This window comes from Pseudorasbora parva, chromosome 4, assembly GCF_024679245.1.
Source record: "Pseudorasbora parva isolate DD20220531a chromosome 4, ASM2467924v1, whole genome shotgun sequence".
NCBI classification, from domain to species: domain Eukaryota; kingdom Metazoa; phylum Chordata; class Actinopteri; order Cypriniformes; family Gobionidae; genus Pseudorasbora; species Pseudorasbora parva.
The window spans coordinates 24,000,107-24,016,760 of NC_090175.1; the positions used below are offsets into that span (position 1 = coordinate 24,000,107).

General features: G+C 40.4%; 1 protein-coding gene across 1 annotated transcript in view; it reads left to right on the top strand.

Annotated features, from left to right (window-relative positions):
- nr3c2 (nuclear receptor subfamily 3, group C, member 2) overlaps nucleotides 1–16,654 on the top strand; it is a 103,169-nt gene that overhangs the window by 55,098 nt on the left and 31,417 nt on the right. The window contains exon 3 of the mRNA XM_067441343.1: nucleotides 7,727–7,854. Coding sequence (XP_067297444.1) covers nucleotides 7,727–7,854 — 128 coding nt within the window. The remainder of the gene's footprint in view (nucleotides 1–7,726; nucleotides 7,855–16,654) is intronic.

The following is a 16,654-nucleotide window of genomic DNA, read 5'->3' on the forward strand; positions in this document are numbered from 1 at the left end:
TGACGTTGCAGTTGACCCTTTGGTAGATCCAGGTCTTAATAGCACTCTGGGGACCCATCATTTTCTGCAGGCCGTGTGATGCAGTGATAATGTTTAGATTGTCTCACTTTGATTATGTAAGCCATTTGTCCTCTCTCCTGTTTGTTTTACCTAATCTACCTTTAGCTTTTGCCGCATTCCAAGTTGTGTTACATAAACACACTAGACCGGAGAGGAGGTAGCTGTCTGTAAGTGCAGTCACTGTTTGCACAATGAAGGGTGATCCTCTTGAAGTCGAGCAGGACTCATTTACACTGGCTTTTACTTTCTGGCTTTGGTTAGCATCTGTACACCTGTGATAACTTTACACCACCTGAACCGATAGAGAACATTTCTAATGGTTTAAATTCAGCATAACTATCGCTGCGTGTTCTATTTCTGTCCGTTGCTCTGCACAGAGCCAGGAGAAAGACTGCCGCTTTAGCGCTCTGCTGAGATTGATACGTGACAGCTCCAGCGCAGTGCATTCGAGCTGTTATACGGTTTGTTATTTTTGCATTCCTGATCCATCTGTCAGTCTTCTTCCTCAACCCTTCCAGTATCTTTCTGCCGATCTCAGCTGATGCAGCAACATGTAAGCAGCAATAAATATTCAGAATCCAAATAATATATAGAGAATGCCAAAACATTGCACTCCAGTAGTTTTCAAGTTGGGCTTTCATTGCTCTAATGTGTGTGTTTTTTAAAAACTATTTTTATCTACTATGGACAGCACTTTGGTCCGTCTTAATGGCTTTGAACGTGCTATATAAATAAAATGAGTTGAGTTGAGCTGAGTTAAACATGATGAAATGTTATATGCTTATTTCCATAAGTGACTGCCGGTAAGTGATCACTACCGTTTTCATTCATAATTACTTCATTTGAAAGAATTTAGATTGTATAATTGCTCAGGGAACAATAAGTATTTGCATATTAGGGTGCAGCATTGTAAAAAAATAAAAAATAAAAAATTGCTTCCTGATTATTGTCCATGAAACTTGGTTAAGCACACTGTATTATACCTCTTGCACTGGCATTTACATAAACTACAGTTTCTGCTGAACGAATGCAATTGGGTCATTCCTACTGTGCAGTTTATTTTTTAGCGACCATAATGTATTGGTTTGAATATGGAATTTACACATTTTCAAGATGGAAAGCTTTAGATTAATCTCTTATAATATCACAATTAATTTAACATGACATAAAATTTTGTTTGGATGTTGCTATTTTTGTCTTTCGCCTGGGCCTTTGCATTAACTCTTTTCATTTTAACTTCAATTTATAGGTTATTCTGTGTACTTATTATCACTTACCATCCTGTAGTCTTTTGTAATATTCAAAAAAGATGGTGCCCAATGATTTGTGTAAATAATAGTGTTTAATAAACTGCCCGATTTTGACGAAAGCAAAGTCTAATATATCCTTTTATATATTTTTTTCTTAAATGACAAACCATGGCCATATACATGTTTTATTACTATTATTATTATTTGAGTTACAGTGTTTACAAGGCATTGCATAACGGGAATGACCCCATTGTTATCTTAATGATCAAAACAGGGCTTCGGCATCCTTGAGTCTTTTTGTGTAAACCACTTGCTTACAGAGATATCTCTGAACATTTTTTATAAAATCTGAAGATGAAAAGGTATAGCCTATCTACTGATTTCTGCTTATTTTTGCTAAATGAATCTAGAAGAATTGTCATTTGATCTAAATGCATGATGATTCTTCTTAGTCAGACTGCAACTGACATACAATGCGAACACCTGTAGATAGTTACAACTGTCCTCACTTCACCCCACACCCTTTTCTTATTACCTTCCTTATGACCTGTCTGTTTCCAGAGAATCACTTCAAGCATTTCTGAGCATGTTTACATGCCGCATGCACAGCATACAAGACATTCTTTTATCATGTTTCGCTGTCTAAACCGGGAAGAAAACATCACCGAATTCAACATCTAATGCAAACATGTTTTTCTTGCATTGTCAGGTTTTCATAATGAGCTGTTTTTTGATAATCATCAACATTTGTTGTACATGTAAACTCACGCACTAAATGATACCATCATCCTGACAAGTTTTGCCTCCTTGTTAGAGCATCTGACTCTCATGCCGGCAGACCCAGGTTCGAGTCCCGCTTGGAGCGGGCGGTTCGAAAAGGAGGGGTTACATATTCTATCGTCCACCCCAAAGGATGACATAGTTCTGTTTATTCTAAGCCTGTGCTTGCCTGTCACTTTAAAGGTGCCCTAGAATGAGTTGAAACTATATGTTAAAGGTCCCGTTCTTCCCGATTCCATCTTTCAAACTTTAGTGTGTAATGTTGCTAATGTTGCATAAATAATACCTGTAAAATTATAAAGCTCAAAGTTCAATGCCAAGCGAGATTTATTTAACAGAAGTTCCCTTTCAAAGCCTACAGCGAACGGCTGGTTTGGACTACAGCAGGAAGTGCAGGGATGTAATGACGTCACTAGAACCGTTTGTTGACTAACCCTCCGCCCACAAGAACACGCAAAATAGGGGGCGTGGTCTTGTTACTCTTCCACGTGGAGAAGAGCGGGCATTCAGCGCTTCCATCTCCCCGTTATGGTAAGAGGCAGGACCTTTCCGGGCAAAGTGCGTTAAGCTGATGTCCAATCACAACACGGGAAGCGCTGGCCCAATCAGAACTCGTTACGTATTTCTGAAGGAGGGGCTTCATAGAACAAAGAAATCATCAGGCCGTTTTTAGGACAGAGGAAACAGCGCTGTACAGATAAGTAAATTGTGTAAAAAAAACTGTTTTTTTACACGCGTATCATGAACTCATGTTATATTGCACACTGTAAACATAATCAAAGCTTCAAAAACACGAGAAGAACGGGACCTAAAAACTGATATCTACATAGAGGGTATGTGGCTTATTTATTTAAGGGCAACAATTGTCCAGATACAGTTTTACAGGTCCATTTACAACCCTATAAATTGTCCCTAGGATGTAATGCTCTGTTTCTGCCTTATTTGGAAGAGTCATGAATATTAATGTTGAGCTCTGCTCTGATTGGCTTATTTCAGCAGCTCACAGCACACAGCAGTTCAGTTGTTCAGCGAAGTGGCTCATGAGTCCTGACTTTCCTGACAGAACACAGACCGACTGAATGACACTTTAAGCAGAACATCTCAAATGGAGATGGCTAAAATGCAGCCTACTTGTTTATTGGTGTTTTCAGATCATCCGTGCGCGCGAGAGAGCGCTCGTGTGCATATGGTTGCCAGATTGTACATGTTTAGGTAAAACACCAGATAGCATACGTGTTCTTTTCACAGAAAAGCTCTGATTGGGGAATTTAAATTACCGAAATCTGGCAACCGCAAGCACGAACGTTCTTTCTTCCCTCAGGCAAAACCAAAACCATTAATTTTAGACTTGTCTTTTTTCGTCAACGATATTGCATGTTTATATAACGTTAGTCACAATGTAGGCTACACAGTGACTGTGATGTATTATGAAATACAAGCATGCAAAATCATCATACTTAAGTTCTCAAAAATATAAATATATATAATTTTTCAAAATGAATAGCCTTGTCAAATGACAATCGTTTAAGCGGTGGAAAAGGTGACGTTTGCTAGAAGGATCGAGTGAACAATCGAGTGAACGATCTGTAAGCAACGTATCTACGTTTGTATTTTGTTATTTCAAAATAATATTAACATTTGTCATTAGACACACTATTTAATTTTGTATGGTGGAGTTTCCTTTTGTTACTCTACTAGCATCTTGCATTATCTAGACAATGCTGTCTCTCTAAGAAACTTTCAATTTAATCAGAAATTTAAACAGTCAGTGAATAAAATCGCTACTTACTGCTTGCAGGAATATAGTTGCTCCTTCCTTCAGTTTAAGTCGCTGAGCAAAGCTTGCTTGAAATGGGCCGAACAAACGAACGATCTTGAATTAAATTGTTGTGGTATCCGATTATAAACATCAACTATGACTGTTGACATTTTTTATCTGCGGGAAGGGTAGAAAAGTCATATGAATTACATATGAATGAGGAGGCAATGCTGTTTGAGACTCACAAAGAAACCCAGACTCGTTGAAGTATGTTGATAACGACGGAACTTGCGACCATAGTTGGCTAACAATGCTTTTGGGAAACGCACCCCTGAAAGTGATTCCAACGACATCGTTTATCTGTGTCATTATCGTTAGCTGTGGTGTGGACTGCTATTTTTTAATACTGAGAATGTTTTTTAGAGCTATATCTATATCGTTATCTTTACAGTTATTGTCCTTGATGTGAATGGGTTTTTAGTGTGTGGTCTCAACTAGAACTGCACAATTGATCGTGATTACAATTAAGGATGCCACAATTATTTAATCATTCAAAAGTGCAATTACAAAAAGCAACATAACATTTACATTATTCTGTGTGCTTAAGATGTGTTTTTTTCCTCCATTTTCTCAAATTATAATATTTTTGCATGCATATTTTTTTGTTTAAAGAAGAAACCAAACCATTGTATATTTGACATTTGAGGCATAATGCTATGGAAAAGCAATACAACGTCTAATATGTCCTTATTTCTTAAAATTTAAAGCATACTCATTCATTTGTTTTTATATTCAACTTAAAGTGTTCAAAAGGCATTGCGTAACAGGAACGGCCCAATTGTCATATTAATGATCAAAACTCTGCTTCTTCATCTTAGAGTATTTTGAGTGAACCACTTGCTTGCAGGGATATCTCAGGGATATAATGTTTTTATGAATTCTGAAGATGAAAAGGCATATCTACTGCTTTGTGCTTCATCAAACCTAAAGCTAGAAAAATTTACAATAGAAAGACTGAGATTTGATCTCAACCCATGGTGAGTCTACCGACCACAATTGTACTTAAAATGGATGAGAAATGCAAACACCTGTGGATAGTTACAACTGTCCTCACTTCACCCCACACCTTTTTCATATTACCTTCCTTATGACCTGTCTGTTTCCAGAGAATCACTTCAAGCATTTCTGAGCATGTTTACATGCCGCATCTCGCACGGCATTTAAGACATTGTATTCTTTTATCAAAGAAAGGCCAATATGTTTATGTTTTGATGTCAAAACCGGAGAACACATCAAAGGATTCAACATCTGACGTAAAAACACAGGTTTCTTGCGTTGTCAGGTTTTCATAATGAGTTGTTTTTTTGATCGCTATCAGCATTTGTTATACATGTAAACCCACTGACCACTCACGCACTGAGACGGGTTACTTCATTAACACACAGCCTCACGAAAACAGAAGTGAAGTTTGGAATCGAACTTCTGACTTTTTCTAAGAGAAGGGAGGCAGGCATTTGCTTCGTTATTTATACCGCTGGAATATCCACCAGCTAAAGTACTTGTCATCATTAATTGGTGTTTTTCTTTCGTGCACTAAACACCGCAGCCTCGCAGTATGCCGGTCATAAGGGCGATCTGTTTCATAACAATGAACGCTGACCTACTTCCTGCAAAAGCAGTCACCTTGCCGGCCCTTTGCTTTGTCTTTTTCTTTTTTACTCCATGGCAGAGAACGCTTGCTGCAGAACAAGAGAAACAGAGGGGCTTGCTGAATAGTTTAATACAGCCAGACCTCTCCACATCATGCACAGCGAGCGTTGCGGTGCTGCCGGGGCCATTAGCTCACCAGGGCCTGCCAATCGACTCCCTCGCAAGAGACCCCTGCTAACCGGCTAACAAATTGAATGTGTGTTTAGACGGACGAGGGAGAATTAGATCAGCTCTCTCGACTGTGTCAGAAAGATGCTGTGAAGTTACTACCCGCACCAGGCCTTGAGAGGGAACGTGCCTCTGAGACCCAGAGGCTTGTTAAGACTCAAGGATGTTGTCAGAATGCTAACCAGACAATTACCGTGCACTACTGATTAAAACGAGAGCACACTCATTATCAAAGCCGGGGCCGGGGAGGTACGTGCTAAGCCTATCTTGTCGTTAAAGCATTGTTAGAGTCTTACTGTTCATTTTAAATGAGCTCTGCTATGTGTAGTTTTTTTTTTTTTTTTTTTGTGCTCGCCATAGGAGTGACTTTCACCGGGTCCACAGGGCATCCTTATAAGAGGCTCTGCCCACTCAGGCTATGTCAGGTTTCACTGGGCAATTTAATCAGATTTCTGCCAAGTCAGCCAGACTATTTGGAGTATGTGCTTCATTTTCAATGTTTCAATTTCATTTTGGAGGGCAGCGGATATAAAAATCTCTCTTTTTGAGTTTCCAACATTCGCCTTTTTTTCTTTGCCACATAATATTGTTCAGTATTTATTTCTGTGTAGACTCTATATCTTGAGTCTCCAATGGATTAGGTATACGTTGACTACTTTGAAATTGGCATGTTATATATGGGCGCAATTGTGTAGATGTTGTAGAGTCAGACTTCCTGAACAGACCATTCTTATGATCTGGAGCAAAATTGTGAGGCATATGTTATGAGTCAGTGACATATGCTGTGCCCTTTGGGTGCCCAGTAACAATGTGGGAATTACGTGATTTCTGCAGTGCTAAAATTGTTGGGCTCAAACGGCCCTGCAGAGCAGGACAAACTTAGCTCAAATCTGGGATGTTATTTATGGATTATTTATTTTAATGAAATAGCAGGCAGGTCAATGACATGGCGGTAATTATTTTTTCCTGGGTCTATTAATTTATGAATTTAATATTTTATATGTATGCGATAATTGATTATGCAAATTGATTACTACTACTAGTTCTAATAATAATAATAATTGAGCACCTTCTGTCCTCCAGATCAAAACATACTCAATCAACATGCAGCAAAAAATTAGTTGAAATTTGCACTATTTTTAACAATTGATGATCAGTGGGTTAATTAGAATCTTTTGAAGCATCAAAAATACATTTTGGTCCAAAAAAACAAAACAAAAAAACGATGACTTTATTCAGCATTGTCTTCTCTTCTTTGTTTGTGTTCAATCCTCAAATAAAGATTCAAACGGTTGTTAATCAATGATTCGGTTTGGCAGTTTGGCATGTGATCCAAACCATTGATCGATTCACTGATTCACAACCATTTGAATCTTTATTTGAGGATTGAACACAAACAAGGAAGAGAAGACAATGCGGAATAAAGTCATCGTTTTTTGTTTTTGGACCAAAATGTATTTTTGATGCTTCAAGAGATTCTAATTAACTAACTGATGTCACATATGGACTACTTTGATGATGTTTTTATTCCCTTTCTGGACATGGACAGTATAGTGTGTATACTCTCGGATACGCTCTCGGACTAAATATAAAATATCTTAAACTGTGTTCAGACGATTTGTCTTATGGGTCTGGAACGACAATAGGGTGAGTCATTAATGACATCAATTTTATTTTTGGGTGAACTAACACTTTAAGGGTCAACCCTCACATGTATTCAATGTCAAAGAATTTTGTTTATCTTATATGTATCACAAGACCTTTTTTATGTTTTTTTTTATACGATTTTTTGCTTCTGATTTTCCAGCTATTTTCAAATATCAAATGCTTTAATTTGTTTATGGTAATTTCTTCAGTTACTCATGCAACACATACAATATAGCTATACAGTATTCCTGAGCATGAGAACATAAATTGTTGCGCTAAATATTTGTGTAGTTTGTAACTTGATGTCTCAAGTACAATTTACAGCTACAAAATGTATTTGCTCTTATTTCAGTGCGTCTTTGAGACACACGTCTTCGACAGCCAAAGTGTGTCTGGTATGTGGAGACGAGGCGTCAGGATGTCACTATGGGGTTGTTACATGTGGAAGCTGCAAAGTTTTCTTCAAAAGAGCAGTAGAAGGTAAGACTCTCATCTGTTTTTTCACTTCTGTTTCTCTCTTAATGTTGAGAAATGTCTTTATGTCATATTAACAGGATGAATCCATGTTGAAATGGCCAGTTTAAAGCGGAATAAATTCCTGGTTGGTTTATAATATTTCAAAGAGCTCTAGAGATCACAGTCATTCTGGATGGTGAGATATGTGTATTGATCCAAATATATAAGATCCATAAGAAAAGCATTTAATTACATATACTAATATGCAAAAAATAGCTCTAAATAAAAATGAATTAACCATATACTGCTGCATAATACTTTGTAAAACAGACCCTGCCTAGATTTTTACCCATCTATATTTGGGTAACAATGTCCTATGGGATAATTCACATCTGATAAGAGTAGCGAAATATCATTAATGCTTTCAGGAAACTTTCAGTGTGGACTTTTCAGTTTATTAGCTTCAAAGCAGGCACATCATTATCACAGCCTCTTCAGAAAGGTGCAAATTGCTGATTAAGCTAACAGACACATCTAAACTCCACAGAGCATCTAGAACAGCCAAACAGAAAAAGTGTGAGATGGGGGGCAAATCAAGAGAGATCTATTGAGTCTATTCAAAGAAACACCTGTGTGTACTCTACATATTGTCACTGAAGAAAACTTGTCAAAACCTTGTCAAGACTGTTTTAATTTGAAGTGTAAATTAAGACAGCATATGTGGCATTCTGCCGATTACACAGACAACAACAACTAGATATTAATTAAAAAAATAACCCTGTGAATATTCCATTTTTCTCATATAATAAGCAGTAAGTTAGCCTGACAAGCCAGACCCACATCAAGATGTTTGGTCTGGAAACTCACCATAGACAGGGCTCAATCCGAGGGGCGGGATAAACGGTTGTCTTTCAAACTCCCTCTGCACGCGATAGGATAGCGCTACCACCAACCAGAGCAACAAAGGTGAAACAGAGCTTGTTGATAGATTAAACATTCACCGTATCCGGTCGGCTAAACTCCGAACACATCTTCCCTTTTTAAGAATGACTTCAGTGCCGTTCTTTGTTCTTTTCTCAGAGAAAAGCTTAACTCCAAGTCTTCCAGAGTCCCGGTCAAAGCTGATTCGAAAGACCGCCGTTCGCCAGTTTCTGTGTTTACTAGACAACAGAAGAACGCAAACGCAACTCGGGCGTCGTCATTATGGCCCCGCCCGCCGACTCTATACACGATGCGATTGGCCCGTCCAGATTGTGAGGAATACAGCTCAGAAGGGTATTGAGAGTTCCTAGACGACACTTGCGGGCAGATTAAATTTGCTGCCGCTAGGGTGCGTCTAGATTTCTAGGCTAGCAGTAAGTTGTATCTAGTGGAAAATTCTGTCATTAATTACTCACCATCAGTTTTCTACAAAACCACCATCTTCGAAACACACAATAATATATTTTTAATGAAACATGAGAGATTTCAGTCTGTCCATTAAATGGTTATGCAAACCAAAACTGCGATGCTTCAAATATTTCATAAAGACATTGCAAAAGTAATAGATCATGTACATCAAGCAAAAATGGCTGATCATCCATGTGCGTGTGTGCGTGTGTGTGTGTGTGTGTGTGTGTGTGTGTGTGTGTGTGTGTGTGTGTGTGTGTGTGTGTGTGTGTGTGTGTGTGTGTGTGTGTGTGTGTGTGTGTGTGCGTTGACTAATATTTATATGTGAATTCAAAATAATCTGTTAATCACATAAAGTGATCATGTCCCTTCAAAAAACTTGGATTAAACCGCGTGATTCATATAGATTAGTTTTATAATTTCTCAGAACTTTTTTTTAGGTGTCAACATTTTGCTTGCGTAGACTTTCAAAGGAGGGACAGAAATCTCTCAGGTTATATTAAAATATCTTGTGTTTTCAAGATGTTTTAAAGGTCCCGTTCTTCGCGATTCCATCTTTCAAACTTTATTTAGTGTGTAATGTTGCTGTTAGAGCATAAATAATACCTGTAAAATGATAAAGATCAAAGTTCAATGCCAAGCGAAATATTTTATATAATATCTTATAATATATTTATATTTTTGCTCTCTGGAATTCTGAATTGGTGTCATAAATATTTTTGTATAATGACCTAGTTTCATGTTTCTTTTAAGACACATTACATGCCCATTTATTTATTATTTGTTAATCAGCATGAAAATGTACAGTCATTATTGCAAAATAATCCTTTCAGGTTGATGCCTACGCTTCATGTCTCATGATCACTCTGTCAGGGTTTTTTCTGCGATAAAGATGAATGTACATTGTGCGGTACCATTTACTATTGAACTAATTTAGTAATTTATTAGTTAATGGTAGTAATAGAAAAAGTTATTAAACACTTGAAAATCGTGTGTTTATATCAAGCAGTCTGATTGTTCCTTAGAGCTCTGAATGAGGTCACATCTCAAGGGCATTCAGAAGTGCAGCCGCTTTCCCAACACCACAGCAGAGGTAGTGCTGTGTAAGAGTGTGCGCTCCATTACCTTACCTGACCTCAGCCTAGTTACCATCTGAGAGGGAGAGGGAGAGGAGAGAGAGAGAGAGAGAGAGAGAGAGAGAGAGAGAGAGAGAGAGAGAGAGAGAGAGAGAGAGAGAGAGAGAGAGAGAGAGAGAGAGAGAGAGAGAGAGAGAGAGATGGATCAAGAGAGAGAGAGAGAGATTGTGAAGAGTGAGCTAGGGGAAGAAGGAGGGTAAGCAGTAAGATTGGAAATGGATAAAACGATAGAAACAGTGAGGGAATAGACAGAGACAGGTCTGTTTTAAAACCTAGCCTCGATGCCTGCTGCCCAAACAGGCAGCTGCTTTCTAATTCAGTATCCTGTTATAAACTGTTATGGAAGCTCGTAAGAGAATGAATTTGAATGCTTTACATAGGCAGTAATTTAACATAAATAGCGCTCCGCACAAGGGAGACTTGACAGGCAATTGATTTCAGGGGAATTTGTCATTAGCATGTTGCTAAGCTAACAGCACAAGGGTTTTTCAGCCCTGTTCCTGGAGGACATTGACAGTACACATTATGGATGTCTCACCTATCTGACTATCCATTTTAGGTTGTGATAGTCTCTTCGACTGAGCTGATAAGTTAAATAGTTTTATTTTTAAGGAAGTGTTCAAAAATGTTTACTGTTGGTTTGCCTTCAAAAACAGGGTTGGGAAACACTACTCTAAGCATCCAAATACTCAGCTAACACAAATATTGGCCAAAATAATCAATCTGATTTACAAAAAAAAGTATTTTTAGTATTGAATGAGCTTTCTCATGCCTTATTTTCCACAAAGTATGCATTTGATGCTTTCTGAAAGTGTGGTTACATTAGCAAAATTTCTGTGAAATTGTGTGACTGTGATTGTTACAGTGGTAGCAATGTACGAGGTCACTTTTTCAGAAAACAACGTTTTTCTGTTGGTCAACACAGAGAATTTATGCGTGATCAATGTCAGCCTGTTCCAGAAATCTGCTTGGGAAAGTCTTTCACTCTCACATGATATTCCATATCACTATTTCTATAGAAATGATTGGATTTCTTTGGTTAAAATTCACAGAACAATGGTAACGTAACTGTGACCACACCAGAATTTGGCCAAAACAATGTATCTTTGAAGGAGGCAGCATTATTAAGATGGCTACCCTTTGGAATAGCCTTCAAATTAGGAGTGTGGTTTTATGATGACTTCAAAATTCAGCCTCTGTGTGGCATTTCATGTAGATTTGAAAAAGAGCAAAAGACTGCAACCAGACTGACGCCTAAAGATATATGAGAGACCTTTTTTTTCACCCTTCACACTTTTTTGAAACGTGGAAAGTTCTGGTGTGCTCTCTCCGGTATAAAAGAAAACAGAAAAAATGCAAAATTTTGTGCAAGGAAAATATTGCACTCAACACATAACAACCTCTGTTGTGTAGTTCTCAAACTGTTCAAATAATAACTAATAGCAGCATAAACACTTGTTTCTGTGGGAATAGTGTGAAGTGGCCATATGGTACTAGCTAATACTCAACAGACTTTTATTAGGAGCTCTACAGCTGTTCAGTCTGAGCACTAAAATATTTGTCCCTTCATTATGAGAATTTGTAATTACATTTGGCACCACGGATAGATCAGTTTCACTGTGTTGGTTTAGCTGTAGATTTCGGACCTCCGGCATGAAGAGGGACAAACGTTAAATAAAAAGGAATCCACATACAAATGTTTATAGTGTTTTAGCTGTTCCTGGTATGACGTCTTTATATAGGCATGTATTCACCCATTTTTGGCAGTGCTGGTGCCAGATCTGGTGCCCCATTTAGAACCATTATGTGCATTTCCAAAAACAAAAAACTAAACGGTGCACTGGCCCCCTCAATCAGGTCTCAAACCAAAACCAGTATGAACTACTTCAGCCCATATTTAGAAATATTATATATATGCAAATTGATTGTTATTTATTTTATTTGTTATATATATATTTAAAAACATTTTTTACTGTTACAAAATTGTATTAATTTTGGATGTTAAAATGTGTTCTCAGTGTAAATATTTGCAGATCTTCCTGCTGAGCTCTAGCACAAGAACCGTTTTGGTGGAAAATAGTTAATTTTGACATGGGATTTGTTTATATTCACACTTATAATGTGCTTAAGGCAGTCCTGAAATTATGTTAATGTGATTATACTTACAATTATAGTAACCCTAATCACAGCATGTATGCATATATACACCTTAACTACATTTCCTCCACTCAACCATTGACAAAAGTGCACATGCTAGTGCAGCAGAGGAAATGTTACGGATGCGTATTTAACCCTTGTTCCATGAAGGGGGGAACGGAGACATTATGTTGACAGTTGACGTCACCAACGTATTGGGATCACTTCTGGGAGCTCTAACAGCTTTGCTTGTATACAGAATGGGGCAATGGCCACTGGCGTGAGAGATTTTAATCTTGCGCTCCACCCCGCAGTGTGGGTATAAATATGGAAGCGGATGCAGCACACATTTGTTTTTCACTGAGGAGCCGAACTAGTGACTCTGCTGTACAGCTATGGTACAGCAAACATGGTGACAGGAGGTAATGTTGCTCTTCCCTCCTTTAGAGAAAGAGGGTTACATACTTAACTGAGAAGTTTCCTTTCAGTCAATCACATTTGCTGTTATGTCGACGTCACCAAATATTGGGATCCCTAAGGAAAATGCAATGGCTGTTGCCACTTCCAGCACAATGCATAAGCCCCTCAGACCCCAATCTGTGGGGGCAAGGAACTTACACAAGGAGAGTCACTGCTGTTGTTCCACAAGACCCACTCAGCATAATAGTGAATAACGTTAAGAAAGCGTGCCTCAAGGGGGACACTGCGGAGGCCACATCCTACCCGCAGGGAGGTATCATGTGGAGGATTGGCCATCTGGGCAGTGCAACATACCCCCAGCCCCAGCCAACCTAGGCAGGAGAATATACCAGACAGAGACGGCACAGCGGACTCTGCCAAGGGAAAGACACGTGCTAGCCGTAGGGAGCCGTACCGTTGAAGAATACACTTATGGGACCGCCGTAGGGGTCACAACATATGGCACCTAGCTCAGCAGGGGGCCCAGCAGGGCCTGGGTCTGCCTCCTCCGAGGGCAGCGCTTGCAGGTTCACCACCTGGTCCTGGAAGGAATTGGTGGGAACCATGGGCACATATAAGTCTAGGCACGATTTGTCGACCGAAAATGCCTACTGGTCCCCTACCCTCTTAATGAAAGCTAATGCAGTCAGGAGCACTGTCTTCCAAGACAAGCTTTTCAACTCTGCTGACTGCAGTGGTGTAACGGGATGTCAGATTGACAGAGTCCAACTTCATACCGAGAAAAGAGATCTTCTGCACAGGGAGAGAGTTTGCTCTTTTCCAATTTGACCCAAAGTCCCAACTGGCTGAGGTGACTGAACACCATGTCCCTGTGTTCGCACAACTGTTGTCTCGACTGGGCCAGAATCAGTCAGTCATCGAGGTAGTTAAGAATGCGAATTCCACACTCTCTAATCGGAGCAATGGCCACCTCTGCGACCTTCGTACAAACAGAGTGCGTCTGGGACAGCCCGAATGGTAAGACTCTGTACTGATATGCCCGCCCCTCAAATGCAAAGCATAGGAAGGGTCTGGATCGAGGGAGAATCGAGTATGAATCCTTTAGGTTGATCGCTGCAAACCAATCTTGTGGACGGATGCACCAAAATATTTTTTCTGTGCCTTTCTTGGGTACAATGAAGGCTGGACCGACTGGCTCTATCATGTCTTTTGCCATTAGGACTGTGATTTCTGCCTGTAAAATAGCTGCACCCTCCTTCAGCACCGATGTGAAGTGGATACCCCTGAACTTGGGAGCCAGCAGGTGAACTGAATCGCATAGCCAAGTCTGATAGTATGGATGAGCCAGCAAAACAGGCTGGGCAGCACTAACCAGGCTTTCAGCAACCGAACAAGCGGGACCAATGGCACCACAGACGTACCCGTGGCATGCAGGGACCCGAATTGGACAGTGTAGTGGCCCGAAGTGGGGTCTGAGTGTGCAGTGCAGTACCCTGCTAACACTGAGGGGAAGCACTGGTGTGTGGAAGCCTCTCGAGTCCTGAGCACAGCCAGTGCCCCCCCCCCCCGTTGGCAATTGGAGAGGAACCTTTGGGTGACTGGGCATAGCGCCGTATACCACCAAGCGCATTCTCTTGGAGCCTAGAAATTTTGGAAACAGCTTTTATTGAAGGCCAGTGGTGGAACACAAATAAACTTTGAAGAAAAGATTTTCCCCTGGCCCTCCTCCGGGGGAGGGGGTGATGCAGACACCATCTCGAAGAGCTGTCCCCTCCATCTTTGGGTGGCCCATCTCAGGGTCACAGGGTCCGCTTGCCACCTGGTTTGGCAGGGGTTGGGCGACCTCCCTGCAGCTGGCTCCACACTGTGGCCCCGATGGATGATGCTGCTGGTCTTGAGCGAGGTGGCGGTAGGGGGACACGCTCGGTTGAGCTTAGATCGGGCTAAAAAAATCAAGCCCGACCCTACCCGAGCCAGTGCACTTTGTGTCCGAACCCAGCCCGGCCCGACACATTAACTGTAATTATTAGACCAAGCCCGATTTAAACTTGACCATTTTTAATACATGGGTGTTCTGACGAGAACGAGCCTGTAATGAGCCGAGCGCAGCGAAGCGGACCAGTGTGACTCAATAATAACCAACGAGTTGAGTCAAAACTAACATTGATAAACTGAAATTAGTTGATAACATCGCCGTTTTCTCCAGAGCGACAGTACAGCCAAATCAAATTTTGTTGCAATATTTTCCTGTTTTACACTGAAGTTGCTCTAAAACAATCGTCATTGTAAAAGCACTATATAAATAAAGTTGAGTTGACTTAACTCAGCTCAATAATCTGCAGGTCACGCTCATGAACCGCTCACCGGTTAAATGATGTTCGCTCAAATCAAGCTCAGACATTTATCTGTAGCTTACTTTGTTGTAACCATTAAACAATGTTTTTTTTCTCTTTTTTTATATTTGTTTAAATATTATAATATTATTTTTACATTTCATCTGATTATGATAGAGGGTTTCTGTTCAGAATGCAGTGTTTCATCACTGCATGAGCTGTGAGTTTAACGCACATTTTTATACTAATCCTGACTTTTGCAACTTTGTAGCCTTCACAGTTGTTTCTTAGTTGTAGTATTAGTTCTTTCTTTGCTAAAAATTTATATTATTTCTGATTATAGCATAGCTTTCTGCCCACTCAATTAGACTAATAAAGTAATGATTAAAAAAACACACAAAAAAACTGGATCAAAGGCCCTGCCCGACCCAGCCCGAGGATAGTGCCGGGAAATCTCAGCCCGACTCGGCCCGCGGGTTGGTTTGGGTCAGGTTGGGCTCGGGCAGGGAATCTAAACTCTAACGCTCGGTGACGAGTAGCTGGGGGATCTGCAGCTGGCGTGTTGATAGAGGCAGCAGTGGCCCGTTGGGGCACAGGGTGTGCCTGACGGCCTCCATCTGCTTCTGGGCAGCCGAGAACTGTTGGTTGAAGCTCTCAACCGCGTCGCCGAATAGCCCAACCTGGGAAATGGGGGAGTCCAGGAACTGATATTTATCAGTCTCACTCATATTGGCCAGGTTAAACCAGAGATGGTGCTCTGGACTACCATGGTGGACATCCCTTGACCAATGGAGCAAGCAGTGAATTTCGTCGCCCAAAGAGCAGGTCCGTCGCCTCCCGGAGGAGCTTGGGGTAAGGTCTATTGTAGGTCCTGTATGTCCATGAGTGCCTGGGCTTGGTGCACCTGGAGCAATGCCATTGCATGCAGGGCGGACACAGCCTATCCAAAGGCTCTGTAAGCCTTTCCCGTTAGAGTGGACATGAACTTACAGGCCTTGAATGGGATTACCATGCCAGGAGGAAGCGGACGCCGGACACAGCACAGCCCGTGATAACTTTAACGATCAACTTACACAATCATTTTCTACCCGGTTTCCTCACGTAATGTCACATAAGTTGAATTCAGGGGGATTGGGACACTTTTTCCAAGTCATCTCAATGACAAAAAGTGTCCCAATCCCCTTAAATTCACCCTATATCAGGAGAAGTGGATGGTCTTGTGTTGTAAATCCAGCAGGCTCCGTCAGTGTTGTCCACATATAATGGCGGCATGGACGCCCATAGCCCGTGAAAACTTTACTGATCAACTAACACAACCATTTTCTACTCTGTTAAAAATAATGTTTTTTTTTTTTTTTTTTAAACGAAGCATGAACATGTTACAGTGCACCCCGCAAACACAATCAAGCC